General features: G+C 50.6%; 7 protein-coding genes across 7 annotated transcripts; 2 read left to right on the top strand and 5 right to left on the bottom strand.

Annotated features, from left to right (window-relative positions):
• Window positions 1–80: 80 nt before the first annotated feature.
• Window positions 81–1,645, bottom strand: ASPVEDRAFT_135876 (CCR4-NOT core DEDD family RNase subunit POP2; the record flags this gene model as incomplete). Its single annotated transcript, XM_040807248.1, has 2 exons — window positions 81–1,064; window positions 1,154–1,645. 2 exons carry the CDS (start codon window positions 1,643–1,645, stop codon window positions 81–83), a joined length of 1,476 nt encoding a protein of 491 aa, XP_040670048.1.
• A 350-nt stretch (window positions 1,646–1,995) lies between these two features.
• On the top strand, window positions 1,996–2,302 carry ASPVEDRAFT_94077 (NADH dehydrogenase [ubiquinone] 1 beta subcomplex subunit 3; the record flags this gene model as incomplete). The annotated part of the gene is made up of 2 exons (XM_040818766.1): window positions 1,996–2,093; window positions 2,149–2,302. Coding segments are annotated over 2 exons (252 nt in total), but the record flags the coding sequence as incomplete, so codon positions are not given.
• A 297-nt stretch (window positions 2,303–2,599) lies between these two features.
• On the bottom strand, window positions 2,600–4,469 carry ASPVEDRAFT_43757 (uncharacterized protein). Its single transcript, XM_040812895.1, has one exon. The coding sequence runs from the start codon at window positions 4,362–4,364 to the stop codon at window positions 2,781–2,783; it is 1,584 nt and encodes a 527-aa protein (XP_040670046.1). The 5' UTR covers window positions 4,365–4,469; the 3' UTR covers window positions 2,600–2,780.
• A 234-nt stretch (window positions 4,470–4,703) lies between these two features.
• On the bottom strand, window positions 4,704–6,739 carry ASPVEDRAFT_85686 (acyl--CoA ligase; the record flags this gene model as incomplete). The annotated part of the gene is made up of 6 exons (XM_040817730.1): window positions 4,704–5,033; window positions 5,092–5,414; window positions 5,467–5,629; window positions 5,680–5,952; window positions 6,025–6,396; window positions 6,464–6,739. 6 exons carry the CDS (start codon window positions 6,737–6,739, stop codon window positions 4,704–4,706), a joined length of 1,737 nt encoding a protein of 578 aa, XP_040670045.1.
• A 1,560-nt stretch (window positions 6,740–8,299) lies between these two features.
• Window positions 8,300–8,734, top strand: ASPVEDRAFT_135855 (cupin domain-containing protein; the record flags this gene model as incomplete). Its single annotated transcript, XM_040807246.1, has 1 exon — window positions 8,300–8,734. One exon carries the CDS (start codon window positions 8,300–8,302, stop codon window positions 8,732–8,734), a length of 435 nt encoding a protein of 144 aa, XP_040670044.1.
• On the bottom strand, window positions 8,341–10,062 carry ASPVEDRAFT_43754 (zinc-dependent alcohol dehydrogenase family protein). The gene is made up of 3 exons (XM_040812894.1): window positions 9,867–10,062; window positions 9,343–9,792; window positions 8,341–9,284 (listed from the first exon to the last, which is right to left on the bottom strand). Exons 1-3 carry the CDS (start codon window positions 10,006–10,008, stop codon window positions 8,815–8,817), a joined length of 1,062 nt encoding a protein of 353 aa, XP_040670043.1. The 5' UTR covers window positions 10,009–10,062; the 3' UTR covers window positions 8,341–8,814.
• A 383-nt stretch (window positions 10,063–10,445) lies between these two features.
• Window positions 10,446–20,089, bottom strand: ASPVEDRAFT_136431 (uncharacterized protein; the record flags this gene model as incomplete). The annotated part of the gene is made up of 3 exons (XM_040807291.1): window positions 10,446–11,869; window positions 11,931–19,681; window positions 19,755–20,089. The coding sequence occupies 3 exons, from the start codon at window positions 20,087–20,089 to the stop codon at window positions 10,446–10,448; spliced, it is 9,510 nt and encodes a 3,169-aa protein (XP_040670042.1).
• Between the last annotated feature and the right edge of the window lie 171 nt (window positions 20,090–20,260).

Genomic DNA, 20,260 nt, shown 5'->3' with positions numbered 1-20,260 from the left:
GGAGAACGGGAAAGGACAATTATGCGAGTGCTGACAAAAGGCCTATAAATTAGTAAATCGGAGAAGCAGTTTAAAAAACTTCATGATTTCGCCATTTGAAATTGTCCTAGGACTCCGCCTGTAGCTCCAGGTGTCAGCGCACCAGGTGTGTGATGTTGAGGGGTTCGAACGCCAGCATTTGGGGTGCTCGGCGTACCAGCAGCTGAGTATATTGTGGCGCCGTTGAGGTTTGGTGTTTGATGCGGGTTAATATGGTATGTCAAGGCTGGCATTTGGCCATTCAAGCCCCATATTTGCCCAGAGTATTTGGAATCGTCGATCTTGCCGTTGAAGACCAGTTGGCGCATTTTCCAGTAGATCTCGCCCGTTACGAGGGAGTCAGAGCCGGCCTGGTGTGCGATGCCGACCCGCTTCACTCCAAGCTCATCTGCAATGTCCTGAAGCCCGGACTTTTGGCCGAGGTTCGTGAGGATCTGGGCGGCCGCTGGTGTTAATGGGGAGTCGTTGACCGCTTGGTTGCGTCCTGCATGTTTCATCAAATACTTTATATCGTATAATGATGGGAAGAAGATGTTAAGAAGCTTATGGAATTCCTCTTCGTTCTCAGGAAGTGCTTGGCAAAGCATGATCTTCATCAAGTATCCAAAGTCATATCCGGAATGGAACGAAACCCAGTGAACATCATCCAGTAATACCAATCCGGAACTTATCAGCAAAGCTCCAAATTCAAGCGGGTCGATACCGTTCTTGTCGTGTGTAGAAAAGTCGATACCCGCCTTGGCCAACATGGCCGTTGACTCTTGGGCGTACATGTCTTCCTCCAGCGAGAATCGGAAGTTGAACTGCCACGTGCAAGGGGCCGGTACTAAACCATTGCCCAAGGGTTGTCCGTTCGCATCGGTGGCATCCGGCGGTGGAACCTCGCCCTTGGGTGAGAAGAGTGTAATTCCGAGTTGTATCATCTTCAACAAATCGACATTGCATCTTAAAGTTTGGTAGTGGTAGTCTGCCTTGTTCGTAAACGCTCCAATCGGACGGGCGACTATACCGGGGAACTCTGTGTCCTGTGGGAATCATAGTCTTAGTAACTACCGCCGCCATCGTAGCAAAATATCATATGAATATAAGTTTGCTTCCGTTTCTCGAAACATACCATGCTGATGTAGGGATATTTCTCGACAAACTGTCTCAAAACGGCCATCTCCTGTGCCAGATTGTGCTTCCAAACATCACGTATCCGCGTCTTCACACCACCAGCTTTTCCTTCAAGCGTGAAACGCCCGTCATGCGCTTGGTGTAATTGCTGCTGTTGCATCTGCGCGCCTCTCGCAAATCCCATTTGAGCTGCGTGGCTCGCGAGTCCTGTTCCTCCACCATCGGCGGCGCCTCCGAATCCCGCAACGGACATTCCATTACCAACACCGGCGCCAGATAGCGTGAAAGGATTGATATTCGTGTTCGGATTCCCCGTTGCGAAGCCTGGATGGCCGCCAAGGGAAGGCGGCGGCAAAGCTGTGTTGCTCGACTGAGCGTGTGGCGGGTGATGCTGCGGTTGCTGCTGTTGCTGGAGGTGGGCTTGCTGTGCTAGATGCGAATAGGGCCCGGTTAGACCGGTAGGCCCGTATCTGCCGACGGGAGGGGGCATGGTATTCGAATCGGGATCAACTGCGACTCGAGGGGCTGGTCATACATCTGAGGATTGGTGGGATTCGATGGGATGAAGACAGAGAAGACGATGGATAATGCCGCCTCCATAGGCTGAATGGGGAAGGCGGAAAGGTCGTATAAATCTGTTTTTGGTTAGTCTGCCAAGAATTGAGTTTCTCCAGGGTCGAACTGACGACCTCAGCATTCACCCGGCGAGTTGTGACTGTCTGCACGCTGTTCTTCGCTTCCTTTGTGTCCGGAATACGGTGGGATCTGCTGCCAAACCTCTTACCGTCGCTCCTTATCACCAATTGACCCCCTACCAGCCACGCAATCCCCATCGACACCATGCCTTCCAACAACCCCACCGGTTTCAACATCAACGAGTTCAAGGCCGCCGCTTCGCCTCGGTCGGTTTACGCTAAGAGGGACCCCTGGGCCCGATAGTACGATATTTCTATCCTTGTTTGTACGGTCTGGGTGAACTAACTGGCTCTGCAGTGAGGCATGGAGATACACCGGCCCCTTCAGCCGAATGAACCGATTCAAGAACATCTTCCCCGGCTTCGGTATCGCAACTGTCGCTTTCGCCGGCTACTGTGCCTACGAGCACTTCTTCCTGAAAGACGACCACCACCACGGCGATGCTCACCACGGTGAAGGCCACCACTAAGCGTTTCTCGACGAAGGCGGAAGAGAAAACACGGTTCGGATAGAATAGGAAGCGCGCTGGGAACGAAAGATACCCTGGGTTTTCACCGGCAGGGATTCTGCAATATTTTCTTTTGAAGGCAGAAATCGCTCCTGAGACAATATGCGTGGAGGCTATGAGATATTATAGAAGGGCTGTTTGACCGGGAATTGTCTGGTTATCCCGCGGGCATGACCCCTAGCTCTACACACGGCGTTTGACTTGTCACTGTACATAGCATTGTTTTTGTGTATCAAAACTACCGTTTCCTTTGTGACACAAGTAGATTTTACCAGTTCTCCAGATTATGGCACCCAAGGGGTGGAGTAGATGGATATATATCCCAACCAATCCTGATGGTTGTATTATATATAATATATGAATTGGGACATCATCATTTGTCTATGTACGCATTAACCAAACCCACAAATGCAAGAGTACCTTATTCTTCAAAAACCAATGAAATGCCATCATCGCCGGCTGTGACAACCCTCTTTCCATCAAAACCCTGAACAAAGCCCATGATTCCACCGGCCTGTTCCCCATCTTCGTTCTCTGTGAGACCCAAGTGGCCCCTCCATTCGTTCAGCATTCCTTGACCAGCCGCAGTGGTTCCACCACGAGCATCCCAGCGCCTGACGACGCCATCAATGCCAACGGAGGTGAGGAGGAATGATCGGTGGGCTGTAGTACCGGATGCCAAGGGGCTAGGGCGGACTGAAGGGGCAGCCGCTGAGCGACTCTGTAGGAATTCGACCTTAACGACAGCGCCCTCATGGGCCTCCTTGATGTGCCGGCGGACAGCGAACCGGTGTGCAGTGTCAAACAGGGCAATTGAGCCATCAACCGAGCCAGCCGCGAGGAGTGTCAATGGAGGCGCAGAGAACGAGAGGGTCTCGACGCCGTCGGATTGCGGCTGGAGCGATGCGAGAAGCATACCCGCTGTCGCGGCAGATGTCTGTGCAGCCGACCGGCCCTTTGCCTTTGATGATGCACCAGCACCGGCACCGGGGCCAGCTGAACCACTAGATCCGAGACGAGGAAGACCGACAATCTTGATGTGTCCCTCAGCACCACCAACAGCTGCGAAGCCACCGCCCGGCGCAATCGCAACGGAATACAGACCACCATCGACAGCAAATCGTTGATCCTCAGCCGTCATCCCAACAACAGCACTCGTTCCAGCAGAGTATGACACTCCCGCCGCGGCCGCAGCCCCAAACACATCGTAAACATAGAAGCTCCCGTCCTCGGACACCGTCGCAAGCAAGTTCCCATCAGGCGTCCACGCACCAGCCGTACAAGGAGCCGTATGCTGGAAGAAACTCTGTACAATCGAAACAGGCTCCGACGCATCCTTGTGGTTAATCCGGAACACCCACGCACTGCCATCATTTCCACCAAGCGCGACAACATTCTCCTTCTCCTCGTCACCAGAACCGGCGGGACAAACAGCAACCCAGTTAATCTCCTCCACCTCCTGCACTTCACCTACAAACCCCCACGCCGTACCATCCAGTTTCTTCGTCGTATCCCTCCAAGCCCTCAACTTCCCATCCAGCCCCGCCGTAGCCACATACTCCCCGCGCGGCTCCGTAAACGCAACCGCATTCACACTATCGCTATGCCCATCCATCTTCACCAACGGCTTTAGCGGGCCACGCTCCTTGCGCGGCTGCGGGTCACTCTCGTAGCTCGCTGGCAACACTGGCCGCTCCGAGTTCGGCGTCGAGTCAAATAAGTACGCAGTGTCATCACCCGAGCCCGTCACGACAATGGTGTTGTGAATTGGGTGCTGCGCGATGCAGAAGATCGAATCGTTGTGGCTGTCAAAGTGCGCGGCGGAGTCGTTCTGCAGTTCAATTTCTTCTTGCTCGTAGTTCATTTCCTGGTCGCCGTCCGCGCCGCCTTCGTCGTCTGAGTCCATCGGGTGGTCCTCATCGCCGCTGATGACCTCCTCTGCTTCGTCGGCGCCAATGTAGGCGTCCTCTTCTTCGTTGCGGTGGTTGGGGTTTGAGGAGGACATTGTAGAGGGGGAGGAGGGGCTTCGTAAATGTGGAAAATATTAAAGAATGGGATATGAAGGTGTAAAAAGCTTGAAAAGCTTCAAATCTTTTTTGTCAAGCCAAGCTGGGTTATTAAATTTTTAGATCACCCCGCTTAGAAATTCATTTCTTCCCCGCGCTTCCATCAAACACTGCAAACAGCGAAAGTAGGCATAAAAAACTATTAATCAGCGCCGAGTGCGCATTTCCGCAGCGGAAATTCTATGTATAACCTGCATAAATATATACACGCAAAAACGCATCCAGATCAAAAGAAACCTCCAAAAATCCAATTGCCTCGCCCCTTCACATGCATGGATTTACAGCTTGGCGCCAGCCTGTCTGCGCATCGCCGCCTCCTGGTCTCTAATGAGTCGGCGCAAGATCTTCCCACTGGGGCTCTTCGGGACAGCGTCGATAAACCGCACGCCACCCTTCAACCACTTGTGTCGCGCCTTGTGGTCCTGTACGTATTTGATAATGGACTTGATTGTTGCCTCGTCGTCTGAACCTGCCTCGGGTGATTTCGCCACGACAGCCTTGGGGATTTCACCCGCGGAATCATCGGGGATGGCGATGACAGCGCAGTCGGCCACAGCTGGGTGGGTGAGAAGGTGAGCTTCAAGCTCGGCTGGTGCGACTTGGTGGCCCTGGGAAGAAAAAGGATTAGTCAATGCGGTAGGTAACATGTTTTATCTGGCTACAAACCTTAACCTTGATCAATTCCTTGATGCGGTCGACAATGTACACGTGCTCGACGCCCTTGGGGCTCTTCCGGATGATGGCTTCGTCACCAGTGTGCATCCATCCGTCGGTGAAAGTCTCCTTCGTGGCCTTCTCATTGTTGAGATAGCCCAAGACGACACTCGGGCTTCGGATCCAAAGCTCACCGGGTGTGTCGTAAGTAGTCACTTCCTCACCATCCGGGGTCACGATACGGGCCTCAGCCCCGGGCACAAGCCAGCCAGAAGAGCCAAAAACGATATCATCAAAGTGTGTAGCAGTAGCGACAGTTGCGGTCTCAGTAAGACCTAGCGATCATGTTAGTACGAACAGAGCGTACCCCCGGAGAAAGTCACCCACCATATGCCTGTCGGATTGCGACATTCGGATATGCCTTCTGGAAGTCGAGAGCAGTTTCTTTACCGAGGGGTGCCGCGCCAGTGAAAAGCGACCGCGCGGAGCTAAAGTCGTATTGGCCGCAGACTTCCGGAGTCCGAAGCATGTTGATAATGATTGGTGGCACCTACAGCTGGTTAGAACTGGAACGTACATTGGAAACCCGGCTGTGCTTACCACAAACAAAGTCGAGATCTTGAAGTTCTGAACGGCCGCCATATACGTCCGTAGCTCGAATTTGGGAAGGACTATAACCTGATCACCCCTGAATGGACCGGCATGGCACATAACGATCAATCCGTAGATGTGACTCTGCGGAAGAAGGCCGAGCAAGACATCGGTATAGTAGTTGCCGTCGGCAGTCTTCTGCTTGTCGCGCCACGTTTTCTCAAGGGCTGTGATCTGCAGAACGTTCGCGATGACATTCCGGTGAGAGATCATCACCCCTTTCTTCAGCCACATTGTCAGCCCAATTCGAATATCCGCATCCGCCGCGGTGTCGTCGTCGGTTTAAGCACTCACCGGCAACCCGGACGTTCCACTAGAGTAGCACAAAAACGCAGTCCGACGCGCTGCCTCCCCGGCACGCCAGCTGACCTTCTCCACCTTCGGCAGCGATTTCCCAGCCTCAACAAGTTGTGAGAGCGTTTTGTACTCCGTCGGAATCTTCCCGCTCTCTGGTAGAACATCGATCAAGTAGATGCGCTCTTTGGGGAAACCCGCCGCGGAGGCCGCTTCCAACGCCGTGGAAAGAAGCGGGACGCAAGTAAACAAGGCCTTCGGCTTTGCGTCCAAGATCTGGTGTCGCAGTTCCGCTACAGAATACGCTGCGTTAGCGGGGGAGACGAGGCCGCCCAGCGAGTGGGTCGCCCACGCAAGGGGTAATGTGTCAATCTAACGTAAGGAACATTCCTAGTAAGCTGGCTGTCAAAGGTTTCGAGATAAGAGGTCGGCTACGTACCGTGTTCAAACTGAAAACGCAAAGTGTCTTGTCCCATTCGGTGCCGCTGTTGGGCTGCCAGCCAAGTAGCTTCGCGAGCGCGCGTGACAGGTAATCCACCCGTTCCTTGACTTCAAGCGTGGAGTATGTTTTCCCAGTGAGTCCGCAGGTAAATGGGTGTCTCGCCTTGGGCAAGGAGTAGCGGCCATTGCCTTCTGTGAGCATGAACTCGCTGATGGGGATGTTGTCCGGGATTGGAGGCAGTGTGCCAGCAACGGCAGCGGGTTTGAAGACCATGGTTGCGACAGGTATGAGTTCAGTCGGTCGCTGAAAGGTTCAGAAGCTGAAGAAGAGACGAGAGGAGGGGAGGGAAGATGAGGGTATAAAACAAAGTCTTGTTGAGGAACCGCAGAGCAAAGAGCGCTGGAATAGATTCGGCTAAGGAGAAGCCAAACTAACCGGGGACAGCGTACTGCGGGGGAAGCTCCAGCGCACTAGGATCAATCAGGTATGCCGAATTTCTGGATTTCTGAGCTGCCTTCGCCCCTCTTTCCGAGGCTGTTCCCTTCCTGTCCACTGCCCAGTCGGCACCTCGCACCTCTTACCAAGGCACTTCGTCGCTTTCTCCGATCCTGGTCGGCATTCCATCCGTGTCCACCCTTCGTGCCGACTCCAAGATCCGCATTCCCGCGTGGGCAAGCAGCAACTATCGTGGAGATCAGATCTCCGACCACAGATATGTAATCTACCGAGTATTGAGTAACTACGATTTACGGCTGAGAGTCGATAACTTTCTGGGGAACTCCCCGGGCTTTGCGATATTGCTCGCCGCTCTTTCCCGATAATTTATCTCTCAGCACACCCGCCCGTTTGCCTCTGTTCCTACCAAGCACAACCTACTCCGCGGTTGTCCCCCGAGCGGCCGAGGCAGACGCCCAGGGCAAAGTTCAGACTTTGTTCCGTTGCGGCCTGAGTGGCCGTCCCTTTTACGCCGAACCGTGTTTCGGTGGTGGTGGTGGCGGTAGAATTGTCCCGAAAGCGGGCCGCTCGCACCCTTATTGACGAGACGATGCCGAGGGGCTAGGAAGGACTTCAGCATACGGACCAATATAAAGGATCAAGCCTGATGCTCTTTGGTCGGGAATCAGAAATGTGGGCAAGCGCCTTTAAATGTTCTATAAGATAAGGTCAAAAGTAGCATGAAACGGAGCGATGGGATGGATAATTACGCCTGCTAGCTATCGTCGAGATAGAGATTATCCAGGGTTTCTATCGATGGCTTCGTGGATTCCCAAATAGGTAAGCTAGATACTGACCCTTACAGTGTCTTATTTTGGCATTTCTAGTAAGAGTCACTATCATCATGGATTCGGAATGGAGCTCCGAAGCAGGAAGATTACCAATAGAGTTATAGTTGAATTGTGACATTCAATCACCTCCGTGAAGAATAATCATGATGCTCGTATTTAATTTTCAATACGACTAACCCGGTGGCCATATTGTTAACTGTCGCACAAGAAGTTGATACGGCCATCGAACTGCGCGTCTGCACTCTGCAGCTTATATGCAACCTTGGAAGCCACCCGACATGCCTTGTTCTGACCGCAGGTTTAGTGAGGGGCATCTCACTCCCGTCGTACACGTAAAACTCTCCTTCTCTCTTGCTCACTTTAGTATTCTACATTGAAGCCTTAACCTATCGAACACGTAACCCCAAATATGACTTCAACGCCAAATCCCGGCCAACTCTCATCTCTCCCCGGCGTGAATCGCTACATCACCGGCCACAACGCCTCTGGGAAAGCAATCGTCCAAGTTGAAAACCCGGCGGAATGGTCGTCATTCGAGAACAATTCCATGGCCTTCACCGTGGCCTACACCACCTCTGAATTCCCCGCCGATCTCAACGGCGATGCCGATCTGAAAGCACACGAGCGCGTCGCAGCCTCGGGTACCCTGGGTTTGGTTAAAAAGGGTGGAACCGTGGTGCGCGAGGTCGACTTTGCGCCAAAGTCTGCACCGCTTATGCACCGGACGCAGAGTTTGGATTATGGGGTTGTTCTTGAGGGGGAGATTGAAATGATTCTTGACTCTGGCGAGACGAGGGTGTTGAAGAGGGGTGATGTTGCTGTGCAGAGGGCCACCATGCATGGCTGGCGCAATCCGCAGGAAAAGGAGTGGACAAGGATGTTGTTTGTGCTGCAGGATTGCAAGCCTTTGGTCGTTGGGGGGCAGGAATTGGGTGAGGACCTTACCCAGGCCAAGGGTGATGGTGTCCTGAATAGTTCTTAAGGATCCTTCCAGACATAACAAGACGATGATTGGTTCAGTATGGAAGAATTGTCATTATTTCATATCTGGATATAGGGCCATTATGTAGTCTTGATAACAACTTTACCAAAATGCGAGCCGTTGGCCAGGAACTTGAAAGCCTCTGGTGCCTCCTTGAACGAGAAAACCCGGTTTACCACAGGTTTGATGTTGTGCTTCTCGTAAAACGCATTCATTTCCTCAAACCGATCCCTGGGACCATTGATGATTCCCTTCAGTGTTACATTGCGACGTAGGGCCAGAAGATTCACGTTTGTCCTATCTTCAGGCGCGTCCACTTTTCCAGACAGGTATCCAATGCAATCAATCAACCCGCCCCAGGCGATGCAGTCGAAGCTCTTCTTGAGTGTCTGCGCTCCACCTGTTTCCAGGATAATATCTGCTCCATGCTGGTCCGTCAAGCGCATTACGTCCTCCTCCCAGTTCGGGTTCGTGCGGTAGTTGATGGTGTAGTCGGCGCCTAGCTTCTTCGCCATCTCCAGCTTTTCATCCGACGAAGACGTAATAATCACTAAATATGAAATTAATATAAGCACCAACAAGGAAGAAAAATAAAAGATGGGACAAACCCTTCGCCCCAGAAGCCTTCCCAATCTGCAGTCCCGAAACGGCCACACCCCCGGTCCCCTGGAGAAGCACATACTCCCCCTTTCCACCAGGCGCCCCCATTGGCCTCATCCCATTAATCGACATCCAAGCCGTCACCGCCGCAATCGGAAGCGTACTCGCCTCCTCATCAGACAGATAGTTCGGGGCCCTTACAAGCGCATGCTCCGGGAAAGCGCGGTGCGTCGCCAGAACACCAGACTGCGGAAGACCCATCCCTGTCGCCATCATCTTCTCAGTTACCTGACCAGTCTGGTGGTCTGGCAGGAACGTGGAAAGTACGCGGTCGCCCTTTTTCCAGCTTGTGACCCCGTCCCCAACTTCCGCGATAACCCCGCACATATCTGAGCAGGGGACGAGAGAGGCTTTGTCCTGGCTGACGGAGCGGTGGTGGTTGTATTCTCCGCTGCATACTGTTATTAATAGCAAGTGCCTGGTTAGCGCGTGTATCTCCCTTTTTTTTAAGGCTTTTTCTGGGACGGTGTACCTTCGAAATCGCGGTAATTTAGAGAGACGGCCCGAATCTCGACGAGGACCTCGCCTTTGCCTGCGGTGGGTTTTGGAGCTTCGCTCAATTGAAGGGTATCCAAGCCCTGAAGGGAGGTAGTCCACTGCTTGATTGAAGACATGCTGCAGTCAATTATTGCTTATACTTGAGCAAAAAAATAGTGTGAATATGTGTTCAATTGCAAAGCATAAGAAAAATATTGAGGGGAACCGGGTAGGTATGACCTCACTTTATACTGCAGAGCTATCAATTATTAAGCCCGACTGTTGAGCTGGAACGCCCCACTGAACAGCCCAATCTGAGGCCCAAAGGACTCTGCAGAAGGTTCCATAGGTAATACCTTATAGGTTTTAATCTGCCGTAGGGTGGATCATGGATAGAAGAATTATTTCGATACAACCTCCTCATTAATGAAGTAGGTCTTTTCAAAAATTTTTTTTTTTTTTATTTTTGTTTCCCACATAACAACTTGCAAGATACAATCATATTAAAATAAACGAAACAAAAAATGACGCAGATACTACTCAAAACACTGTACCGCTGCCTCCTGAAACCTCATCACTCCACATCAACATCGTCTTCCGGCACTTCATCGTCATCAACATCCATCTGATCGATGCCCATCCCGTCATCACTACTATAGTATTCCTCCTCCTCGTCTGCCGCACTGAACTGGAGCGACTCTAGTCCAGGTGCTTTCGCCCCGCCTGACCTGGGCGCTCTCGACGAGAAGAAAGGATGGTCACTGCGCAGTGGCCAGTCTTGACAGATATACCCCATTGGAGTATCAGTGATATCCTGTCCCTGGCGACGGATTGACAACCATTCTTGCAGGAAATTTAGACGGTTCTTGGCGACTGCCAAAAGTCTTGACGATTCCGTCTCCTCAGTTGGGTTTCCGGAGAGCGAGTATAGCCGACTAAGTAAGTCCTCGTACTCCGAAAAAGAGAAATAAAGTCTGCCAGCGAGGACACCAAGCTCGAAAGGAAGCCAGGGTGGAGGTGTCCATCCATCAGGGAGTTCTGGAATGGAATAATACAAAAGTGTATCGAAATGGAGCATCGACTTGGTCCATGGCGCTGCGTAGAGGATAAGGTGGGTGTTCAATGGAATAGAGGCGCGCATAATTGGAATCAACATTTCGGCCTCTTCGGGAATAACCACCAGTGCAGTTTCCGTGACAGTGTTATACAGTATCCAATTGACTGGACGAATGTAGGTTCCATCCACGACCGACTTTTTCTGCTTGATTGTCTTGGTGAACTCCTCGGACACGTAGATATGAGGTACTAATGAGGAGCCATCGATTTTGTACTTCTCTCCAATATGGGAGGTCTCCAACATTTCCGATGCCGTACATATACTAGACGACCCCAGGAGGTTCCCTTTAGCAAAACTTAACACTGATTCATGCAGGCCTGGGAATTTGTGAGCCTTGGGGCGACGGGGACGTTGGATCTCCCTTTCTTCTTCAATCTCATAGGCTACCTCGCGTTCCTGCTCAACCTCTTCCAGAGCCGAACTAATAACTGACTCAAAAGCTTGAGAATCTTGTCGCCGTTGTTGAAGCGCCTTTATCAACCGCTCTACCCGCCCCCCACAAGCGGCCAGGGCACTGGATTCTGGCGAGGGAGCGGTGACTTCAACATACGTCGGCTCGTACAGCTGCTCCAACGTTTGTTGTTCGGGCTGTTGTAAAACCTTGAGATAAGCCTTTCTGTGATCTGAACTCGAAAGGAATTTCCTGTGTGCTGTAGCAGCCCGCATTCGTTGGCAATAATCTTTGCCTTGTGCAAAGTACAAAGGTTGCAACTCCTTGTTTGTCGCGCATGTTTGGTCGAGGAGCCACGAAACGACGTCCGAGGAATCCAATTTGTCCCAGGAGGTTTTGTTGCACACGTCCAAAATACTTTGATGGACTTCAGGAGGCGCTATGAAAGTTACTGATTGTGTCGTGCCGAGCTGACGCAGTCTCATCGCAGCTATAGATTCATGAGCATACTATGACATGAGACGCAATTTGGACGCGATATAACAACTCACCTTGAACCGTATGATCCTTCGTCTGACCCAGACCAAGGGTAAGCGCCCCTACAGCTTCTGGAGGCAGTTTCAGGTCCGTTCCCCTTGTGTGACTTTCGTCAATATAAACCACACATCCGCGCATATCGTCTGCAAATGGACTGGCAAAAAGTGGAACTCTTTTGAAGTTCCGATACATCACCCAGGGTTTGTTGTCCTCATCAAAGTAAACTGCGCCCTTGGCGGAAAAATCTGTTTGTATCCAAGCGCGTGCAACTGCCATATTGTTCATCTCCATGATAAAAGCGCCGGCGTCGATGAGAACACGAATATTCTGTTTGTGAAGGTAGTCTAGCAGTTCTATTTCTGCCAACCGTTTTCCATTCACATTAGTTGCGACACGATACCGCCGATTTCTTGTCTGTAATAGGTACGTGAGTACTTCAGCATTCGTGTGAGACAAGCCCGGCAAATCGAACTGTTCAATGGTAAGTGGAAGCAGCGCGCGGTTATCATTTGTACCACTGAATCCGGTTGTGACCCCTGGGTGGATCCATTCGGCATCATTATTTTGAGCATTCAAAAGAACATCCCAGCCAGAAGCCTGGAGTTTGGTTGCAAACTGTTTGGCGTGTAGAGGGAAGACGAAGTTACTGAGGAAATGGTTGATGACAACGGGTGTGAAGCGTAGGTGTCTCCATATCTCTGCAACTAACCCGGCATCATCCACAGTTAGAGCGTTCCAATGTCGTAGACCTTCAGGCAGTGTATTGGAGTTTTGGATCCACTTATCGTATTCCGTGGCAGGGTGGTCCGACTTCAAAACTGACTCCAGGCTTATCTTCAGCTGCTGTTGGCTCAAGCCTTCATAGTAGAACGCGAGACACGTAAACAAAAGAGCCACATCAGGGTGGCCCCATTCAGCCTGATCTGATGGAACTCCCTTTGCGTGGAACGGAACGGCAATGGGATCTCGACCATGGTGCAGCCCATATTGAACGTTCCACCTTTTTTTCAAACACAGAATCAATATCCCGTGTACCAGCAATCCTCGCAGTAAATACACAATCTTGCGCGCTTTGGGGTTGTCAGGGAAGAGCTTGGTGATACGCTTAGTGATAGACTTTTCGACCTTTTCTTCAGTAATAAAGACTCGGATTGCATCTTTAGCCTTTTCGTTGCACTCCCCTAATGGCAACAACGATGTCCGTTTCTCGCAGATATCCTGGGCGATTTTCCGCACCAGCGCTTCTTCGACATCCCTTCGGAGTAAATGGGTGACGGGAAAATCTGTGCAATTGCGTTCAAGTATATCAATACTCTTGGGATATTCCCGAGCCAGATCATTGAGATGGTGGCCAACGAGACCAAGAACTGTCATTGCAACCTCCCACCTATCAGGATGTCCGTCAAGTATATGCTGCGAACCACCGGGATATATCAGCTGCGTCTTCACCGCCAATGTGAAGTCACATTCGTCAAGGACATCACGACTGACTTCGTCTAGCCATTTCTGGGTTTCGACCATCTGGACCGCCTCAGTCAGTTTCGAATCTGCAAGCCGCTGCAGTCCATTAAGTTTGAACGACAGTATGTGTTCAGGGATCCCTAGTATTACGCCTGCGGTCTCTAACATGTCCGAATGCAGTCCACGGTAATCTTCGATAAGGCTTACGGGTGTTTGGGTTCGGCGCGAAAATGGGATGTGAATGAGCTCGCGTCCTAGGAGTCCTCCAAGACGTGACTGTAAAATCAGGGCGGCCTGTGTTAATAGCGCCTTCGGTACTAGGAGCCTGTTAAGCATTTGTCCATTCGCCAAAACGGCTGCGACCATGGGCATGATGACGGAAGTTTTCCCTTGTCCCATGTTCATTTGTAGGACGGAATTCGAACCAGAAGTAGGAGAGATCATTTCGAAAGCGACGGTGATTTGGTCTTGTCTTATTCGGATATTCGCATCAATCTCCAGTAATACCCAGTCGGGGAAATCGCTCGGGTCCCAGTTGACATGGCCAGGGTCTATACGCTCCTGATGTAGCTTCGTCTCATCTCGTTTCACAGTAGCTTCTCTCAACCTTAAGAACTTCTGCAATTCGGTAATTGCCAGAGCGTATGATATAAACATTTGACTCATTCCTGGACCAAGATCATGCAGTGATATTGACCGCAACTGTTGTAGTAGTGTGGTTGGGGTCAAACGGGGCCAAAGGCCGCCTTTGGATAACCACCTAAAACTTGTATCGTGCACAGACAGAGATTTAACGATGAGATGATGGTACATGTCCACCCTTTCACGGGATGCCTTAACATCGCCATCAAGCTTAAGTCTTTCCTTGGTTGTGTTGAGTTGAGGAGTGTGTCCGTGATCTAGCTCTTGCTTGACTGACTTGAGTGCTGTGATGCTTTGTTGCAAATTATGGGAATACCTATTTCTCACTGAACAGTCAGACTGGCCAAATCTAGAGACAAGTCTCTCGAGATCAACGATTTCGCGGGTCGGGGATTGCGGCGTCTCTGTCTTAGAATCACTAGGAACAGCCAGTGCTCCAGCATGCGGTGTAATGATATTCTCCCCGAGAGTACCTGAATATTTGGCAAAATCGAGTGCCTCTTTCCCTACGAGGTCCTCCCCTAGGCGTGGATAGAAGAAATAGGGTTTTGGCCGAGTACCTAGTATATCCTTTTGAGAGCGATTCAAATAAGCCGGCAGTACGGGCACGTCGTTTGCGACTGCGTAATGGTGATTCAGAATTGTTTGGACCCTGACGAGATGGCGCTGTAGTTGGGCATTCCGATACATACGTTGCCACTCTGGTAGTAGGGCTTTCATGGCCTCGTGGAGGTCCACGGTGTTTGGCTCGAACCCTTCAACGGACGGTTCTGGACAAGGCCATTGCAGGGCCAAAAATTCTGCCAATGCCACTCCCTCTTTTTCGCAATTAACATCGTACCCGAATCTCCTGTTTTCATGAGGAACACTACCTTTTCGCTTTTTCGAAATCTTCGACGGTCTCTGTAGTTGGTATGATATCCTTATGATCGGTAGCAGGTTGTCGGTGGTAGGCAACTCGCCTTCGCGGAAACCCACGAAAGATGGGTATTGTGGTAGCTCCAAGACTTTAAGCTCGCGAATGATGAAGAAGGATACAATGATCCGTAGTGCCGTCATATCGACCCGTTCTCCGAACGCTATTATGCCCAGCTGGAACATAAGACTGTACACCTCTTCAGCCTTCGACTCTCGGCACAGATTAATCAGGCCACCCCATTCCCCAGCAAGGTCAGCATTCAAGTAGTTTCCAATGTCATGAAGAGTAGATGTGTTCATATAACCGCCGATTAATTCCCACTTTTCGAGCAGGCCGACAATATCACGCGTAGTGTGTATGGAAGCCGGTTGTTTGCGGAGCAATGTCACGATTTCACGCAAGTTACGTACTTTCTCAGGCGCAGCCCAACCATCCCGTGAAACATATGGAGTATCCTTAGGCTGGACAGGCTTCTCAGATAAAGTGTCAGAAGATTCGAATAGTGATCGTCGCCATTGTGCCCTTTCGCAGAGATGAACAGTATTTTTCGGTATCTCAGGCAGTATGGAATTTGGCACATCTCCACTAAACTGACTCAATCTCTGAGACTTCTTGATAATGACCTCAACGGCAACTTGAAATCCCTCGTGTTGGATATTCGCTGTCAAATGTGAGTCCCATGATACGATCTGCTGGCACCGCTTGTCCTTGGGGTAATACTTTCTGCGTGGTGTAAGTTCAGCAATCGACACTAAAATGCTAATGGGATCGGGCCTAAGAGGTTGCCATGGCTGGCAGTATCCGGACTGTAAACAGGCAAGAGCTTCTTGAGTTCCAGTTCGGCCTGTCAGTGGATCTGGTAGTAAGTGAGATGTGAGCGCGTGCAAGTAAGCCTTTGAATACAGAAGTTGCGGATCAGCTGGACACTCGAGACGTTGAAGCACTGTATTGATGGTGTATCTCATGTAGTTGCCTGTGTGTTCAATTTCAAGGAGCACATGGCTGCGATGACGCCGATAACGGGCTTTTCCGAGGGGGATGATGATGCTGCGCTGAGACCAGTCGTTGATGTCCTTCAACACGAGCATACTTTGGAGGCCATACAAAGTTCCTGGGTCTTGATTACGATCAACAATGGCTCCAAGCTGCTGGCATTTGAGCTGACCCGCTCTTGTAACAAAGAAAGTCAAGTCCATTCGCTTCAGATCGACAGAGATGCCATTTGAACTCTGCTGAATGGTAAGACGGGCAGGATGTTCAAAGTGAAGGAAAATTCGAGAGATCATTTGTGCTAGTTGTGAGAATGGGTCAATTAAGCTCAGTGTATCTCGCTGCGCATTCGTTCGGTGGGCCTTTCTGGCTCGGATATCGATACTCCAGTTACCATCTCTTCTTTTCCAGATACGTGGCTTAGGCCTGATTTCAACTCTACCGGTACTCAGGTCGGCCCAGTGAATGCAATCAGAAATGAGGGAATATGGAAGGTCAAACGCAGGGCCATCTCCGAATACCTCCCGTGGTACCAGCTCCAGCACAGTTCTAAACGCACGAGCCTGTATGACCAGCTTCCCGGCCCTGTAGCCCAGATGAATTTGGTGTTCGTCTGCACGATTCAGGAGGACATGGTCCATGCCGGGAAGGTTGGACGGGAGAGCAAACAGGCGCTGATTGCCAAAAAGCTCCTTGAGAATATGCGAATCGCGGATATCAGCCGGAAGCTTCCCAATTGTCTTCCCATCAACAACCAAATGGCCCTCGAGAATATGGAAATATAGAGTTTGTGGTCGACTTCCCTCTAAGGGAATAGTTATTGACATGGCCCAGTCCTCATGCGGGGCGAGTAAAAGCCTCCATGAGTTGTAAGCCCTCCCCTTGCCATCCGCTCCAGGCCAGGCGGCGTCAATAGCGGCTCCGATGCTCATGGGGTATTTCATAACCCCTGTTCGCAGTAGCACTGACATACGAGCCACCATCTTAATATCGCGAATAAGCATGTTACGTGTTATGGTGCTGAATTTGCTCAAGTCTACAACCAAGCTCTCTTGCATGGCCAAAGATGCCTCGAAGAAACATTTCATGCTTTCCAAGTCGAGGGATGTCTGGCTAGTAAGCCAAGGGAAGAAGGTCCTGCGACATAGAAGTGCTGAAAGAAAGCAGTACCTCGCAGCCCTATCTGACTGTGTGATATCCTCGGCTTGTCGTGTTTCACTTCGTAGCAGGGTGACCCAATTCAGAGTTATTTGCCGAATCCTCAAGACGAGCTTCTTTGAATCAATACGAGATTCTAAATGGCCGATTAAAAACAGTCGAAGAGACAGTGTCAATAAAGTCTCCATGTAGCTCGTCTCTCGCCAATTCGTGGCTATCGATTCAACATGCCGACAAATCTGTTCTGACAATCTTTTGCAAAATGCACGATCCCTGAACATAGAGTGGACGGCTCGCATGCTATCATGCTCTAGCCTAGGGCCTGCCTGTAATACAAGGTGGTGGAAAAGAACCATGGTATCTTGTAAGCTAAAGTTAATATTCGAAGACCCAAGTTCGGCCAGAATAGACAACCATCGTCTGTTTCTTCCGCCCATCAGACCCTGGTGGGCCATGTACTCATGAACAGTTAGTTCCGACGGACACTGCCCGATACTTGCCACCACCTCGTAAGAGGAGGGCCCGTCTCCGTCAGCAGCAAATAGAGAGGAAGAGTATAGTGCTGAAAATGGAAACTCTTTGGGGATGCTAAAAGCAAAATGGTGGACGAGGGTAAGCTGCATTGGGTAGTCACTGAACCACAGATGGCGCTCTGAATCATAGTATGAGTATCTCAGACCGTGCGGAAGTAAGACATCAGTGGCAGAAGCAGGAAGCCCTCGATGGCTGTAATGTGTTCCTAAAAAGGATTTTGTACGTGACGCTAGGCAGAAGCTTGCAGAAACTGGGTTACGATAGTAAGATTTGAGTTGGGAGTACTGAGCAAGCAAGACTTCTGGTCTATCCGCGCTCGAAGAATCGGGCATGGAGCATAATGCGTTGACTATATCCCAGGTGGCCTGACGATACGCAGAAAATGCCCTCGGTGTTCGTAGCTCAAAGACAACAGCCTTCTGCTGGGCGAGCCTTTCGTGCCCGACCGGAAGGAAGTCTTCATGAACATGGACCTCAAGGCGCCGTCGAGACCGCATATAGTAACAATGATTACACCCGCGAATGTCATGTGTCCCATCTTCGTTCCTCAATAAAGTGCAAGAAGTTAGTCTAAGCTTCTCAGTCAGACTATCGAATTGGTCATTGATCGATCGCAATTCACTTTTCTTCTTCTCATTCGAGTTCTCTGAGTCCATTAAAATTTGTAGCTGCAGTGCTTGGAGATTGAGGGCATCGGCAGTTTCAAAATACATCTCAGCGAAGCATCCCGGTGCTGGATTCGCGAAGATGGTCATTTTACCTCGCTTAGCCTGGATACAGCGCGTGTGAATATGGGACTGTATAGTATGCACACGCTTCATATGCTTCCAGCGCTCTAGAAGTAAGACGTCGAGAATCTCTGGTTCAAACCATGGATGATAGTCTTTGAGCAGGGGATAAGCTTCCAAGGCGCATCTGTCCATTTTCTCCCATATGGTGAATACGTTCATAATGAACATGCTCATCTGCTCAGAGTTTCCATCGTATTTGTCTCCAACAGCACTAATATAGTCCGATATTGTATTTGCGAGTTCGATGCATTCGGTCTTACAACCCTCGATCGTGGATGGAATTTCAGAAGGCATCAACCCTATGACGGCCTCTCGAGCTGCAAGCGATGAATAGATTTCTATAAGATCTGCGAACTGTTTACTGGTGCTTTTCATCGCAATTTCTCTGAGATTATTCGGATCTATCCCTTTTGCCGGCGCGGGTTCGAGTTGGCGAGGCTTTAGGATCCCTCTGAAGTACCCGATGCTACTTGGGAGGGTCAGCTTAGTGTCGTCCGGAGAAGCAGATGAAGGCAGCCTTGGGACCCGGCGTTGAAAGTCTTGTTTCCAGGCCTTCCATTCTCTCTCTTCGTCCGCGGTGGCAAGGTCAATTGATTTGGTGCAATGAGGTTCAATCACTCCGAGAGCATGCTTGTACGCCTGGGCAGCTTGACGTGTGCCGCTCAGGTAACCCTTTTCGGAGTCGAGTTTTGCGAGGCGTCGGCATAGTTTCACCTTCAATAGATGATACTTTTCTGAGTTCAGCTCGCTCATACTGTCATTGAGCAAATTCGCCAAAAACAAGCACATGAGGGCCTTGTATTGTATGCGTCCAACCGCGCTACCAAGATGTAGATATAGCAAGCGTTGGACACACACTCTTAAGACAAGCCAGAAAGGACTGCGACGCCAGGGAGTCTTAGCCGAGTCCCAGCAGACATCATCGTTGACGCGCTTTCGCAATACTGGTAAACAAAGACGCTCGCCGTTTACTTCCAGTAGAGTGATCAAAAACTGAGTAATGATGGATGGATCTGAAGTATCACGAGTCTCGGACACCTCCACCCCGGCTTTCCGTACCTTGGTAACAAACAAGTCCAAGTACTCGACGCTCGCTTTTTCAATGAACGCGGCGAGGCTTTCTTGGAAAACGCGATCCTCGAAGACGACGGCGGGAACCGAAACCGCAACCCCGGGAAAATCCCATTGCAGGGCGCCTTTGGCGGCGAGAGTTTGTTCGGCAGAGGGAGACGTCTCGAACGCTTCGAAAATGAAACTTGTTTCGTCACCGCTTCGTACACCAGAAGTGCTAGCCGTCATGTACTGTCAGAAAAAATAGCAGGAAGTCGACAAGAATAGCTCACCTCTCTCTGCGGATGAGAAGGCCTGCATTTTGCTCTCGGACGCGAAGAATAAGAGCGCTCTCTGGGGAAAGCTTCTTAAACTCTCTGATAAGCACTGACTTGTTGCATATCCCATCCTCATTTGAAAGAGATGATGTTTTCAGTGTGTTTTCGATCATCTGCCAAGTGGATAACAAGTCGTCTTCAGACTTGGTTTTCATAACCGTCACTGCAGCCATCAAACGGCAAATCAACTCCTTCTCGACAGTATCACTTTGTGCATCTGCTTTTCCAGGTAGTTCAGGAGGGAGCACAACATGATTGAAAATGGAGAGCAGAGTGCTTCGCGTAGCCATGACGAGCAGATTTGACTGTGGTTTGAATCGCTCAGCGGGGAGAAACGAGTCAGAAGGGAGGGAAAAGAGCGAGCTCGTGGTATACAGCGAAAGAAAAATGAAGTTTGGATGAGATAGATGAAGGAAGGAAGTAGATGGTGCGAGGAAGGAATTCCAGGATAAGCTGGAAGG

This window comes from Aspergillus versicolor, assembly GCF_001890125.1.
Source record: "Aspergillus versicolor CBS 583.65 unplaced genomic scaffold ASPVEscaffold_7, whole genome shotgun sequence".
In the NCBI taxonomy this organism is placed as follows: domain Eukaryota; kingdom Fungi; phylum Ascomycota; class Eurotiomycetes; order Eurotiales; family Aspergillaceae; genus Aspergillus; species Aspergillus versicolor.
This window is presented reverse-complemented; position numbering and strand designations above follow the sequence as displayed.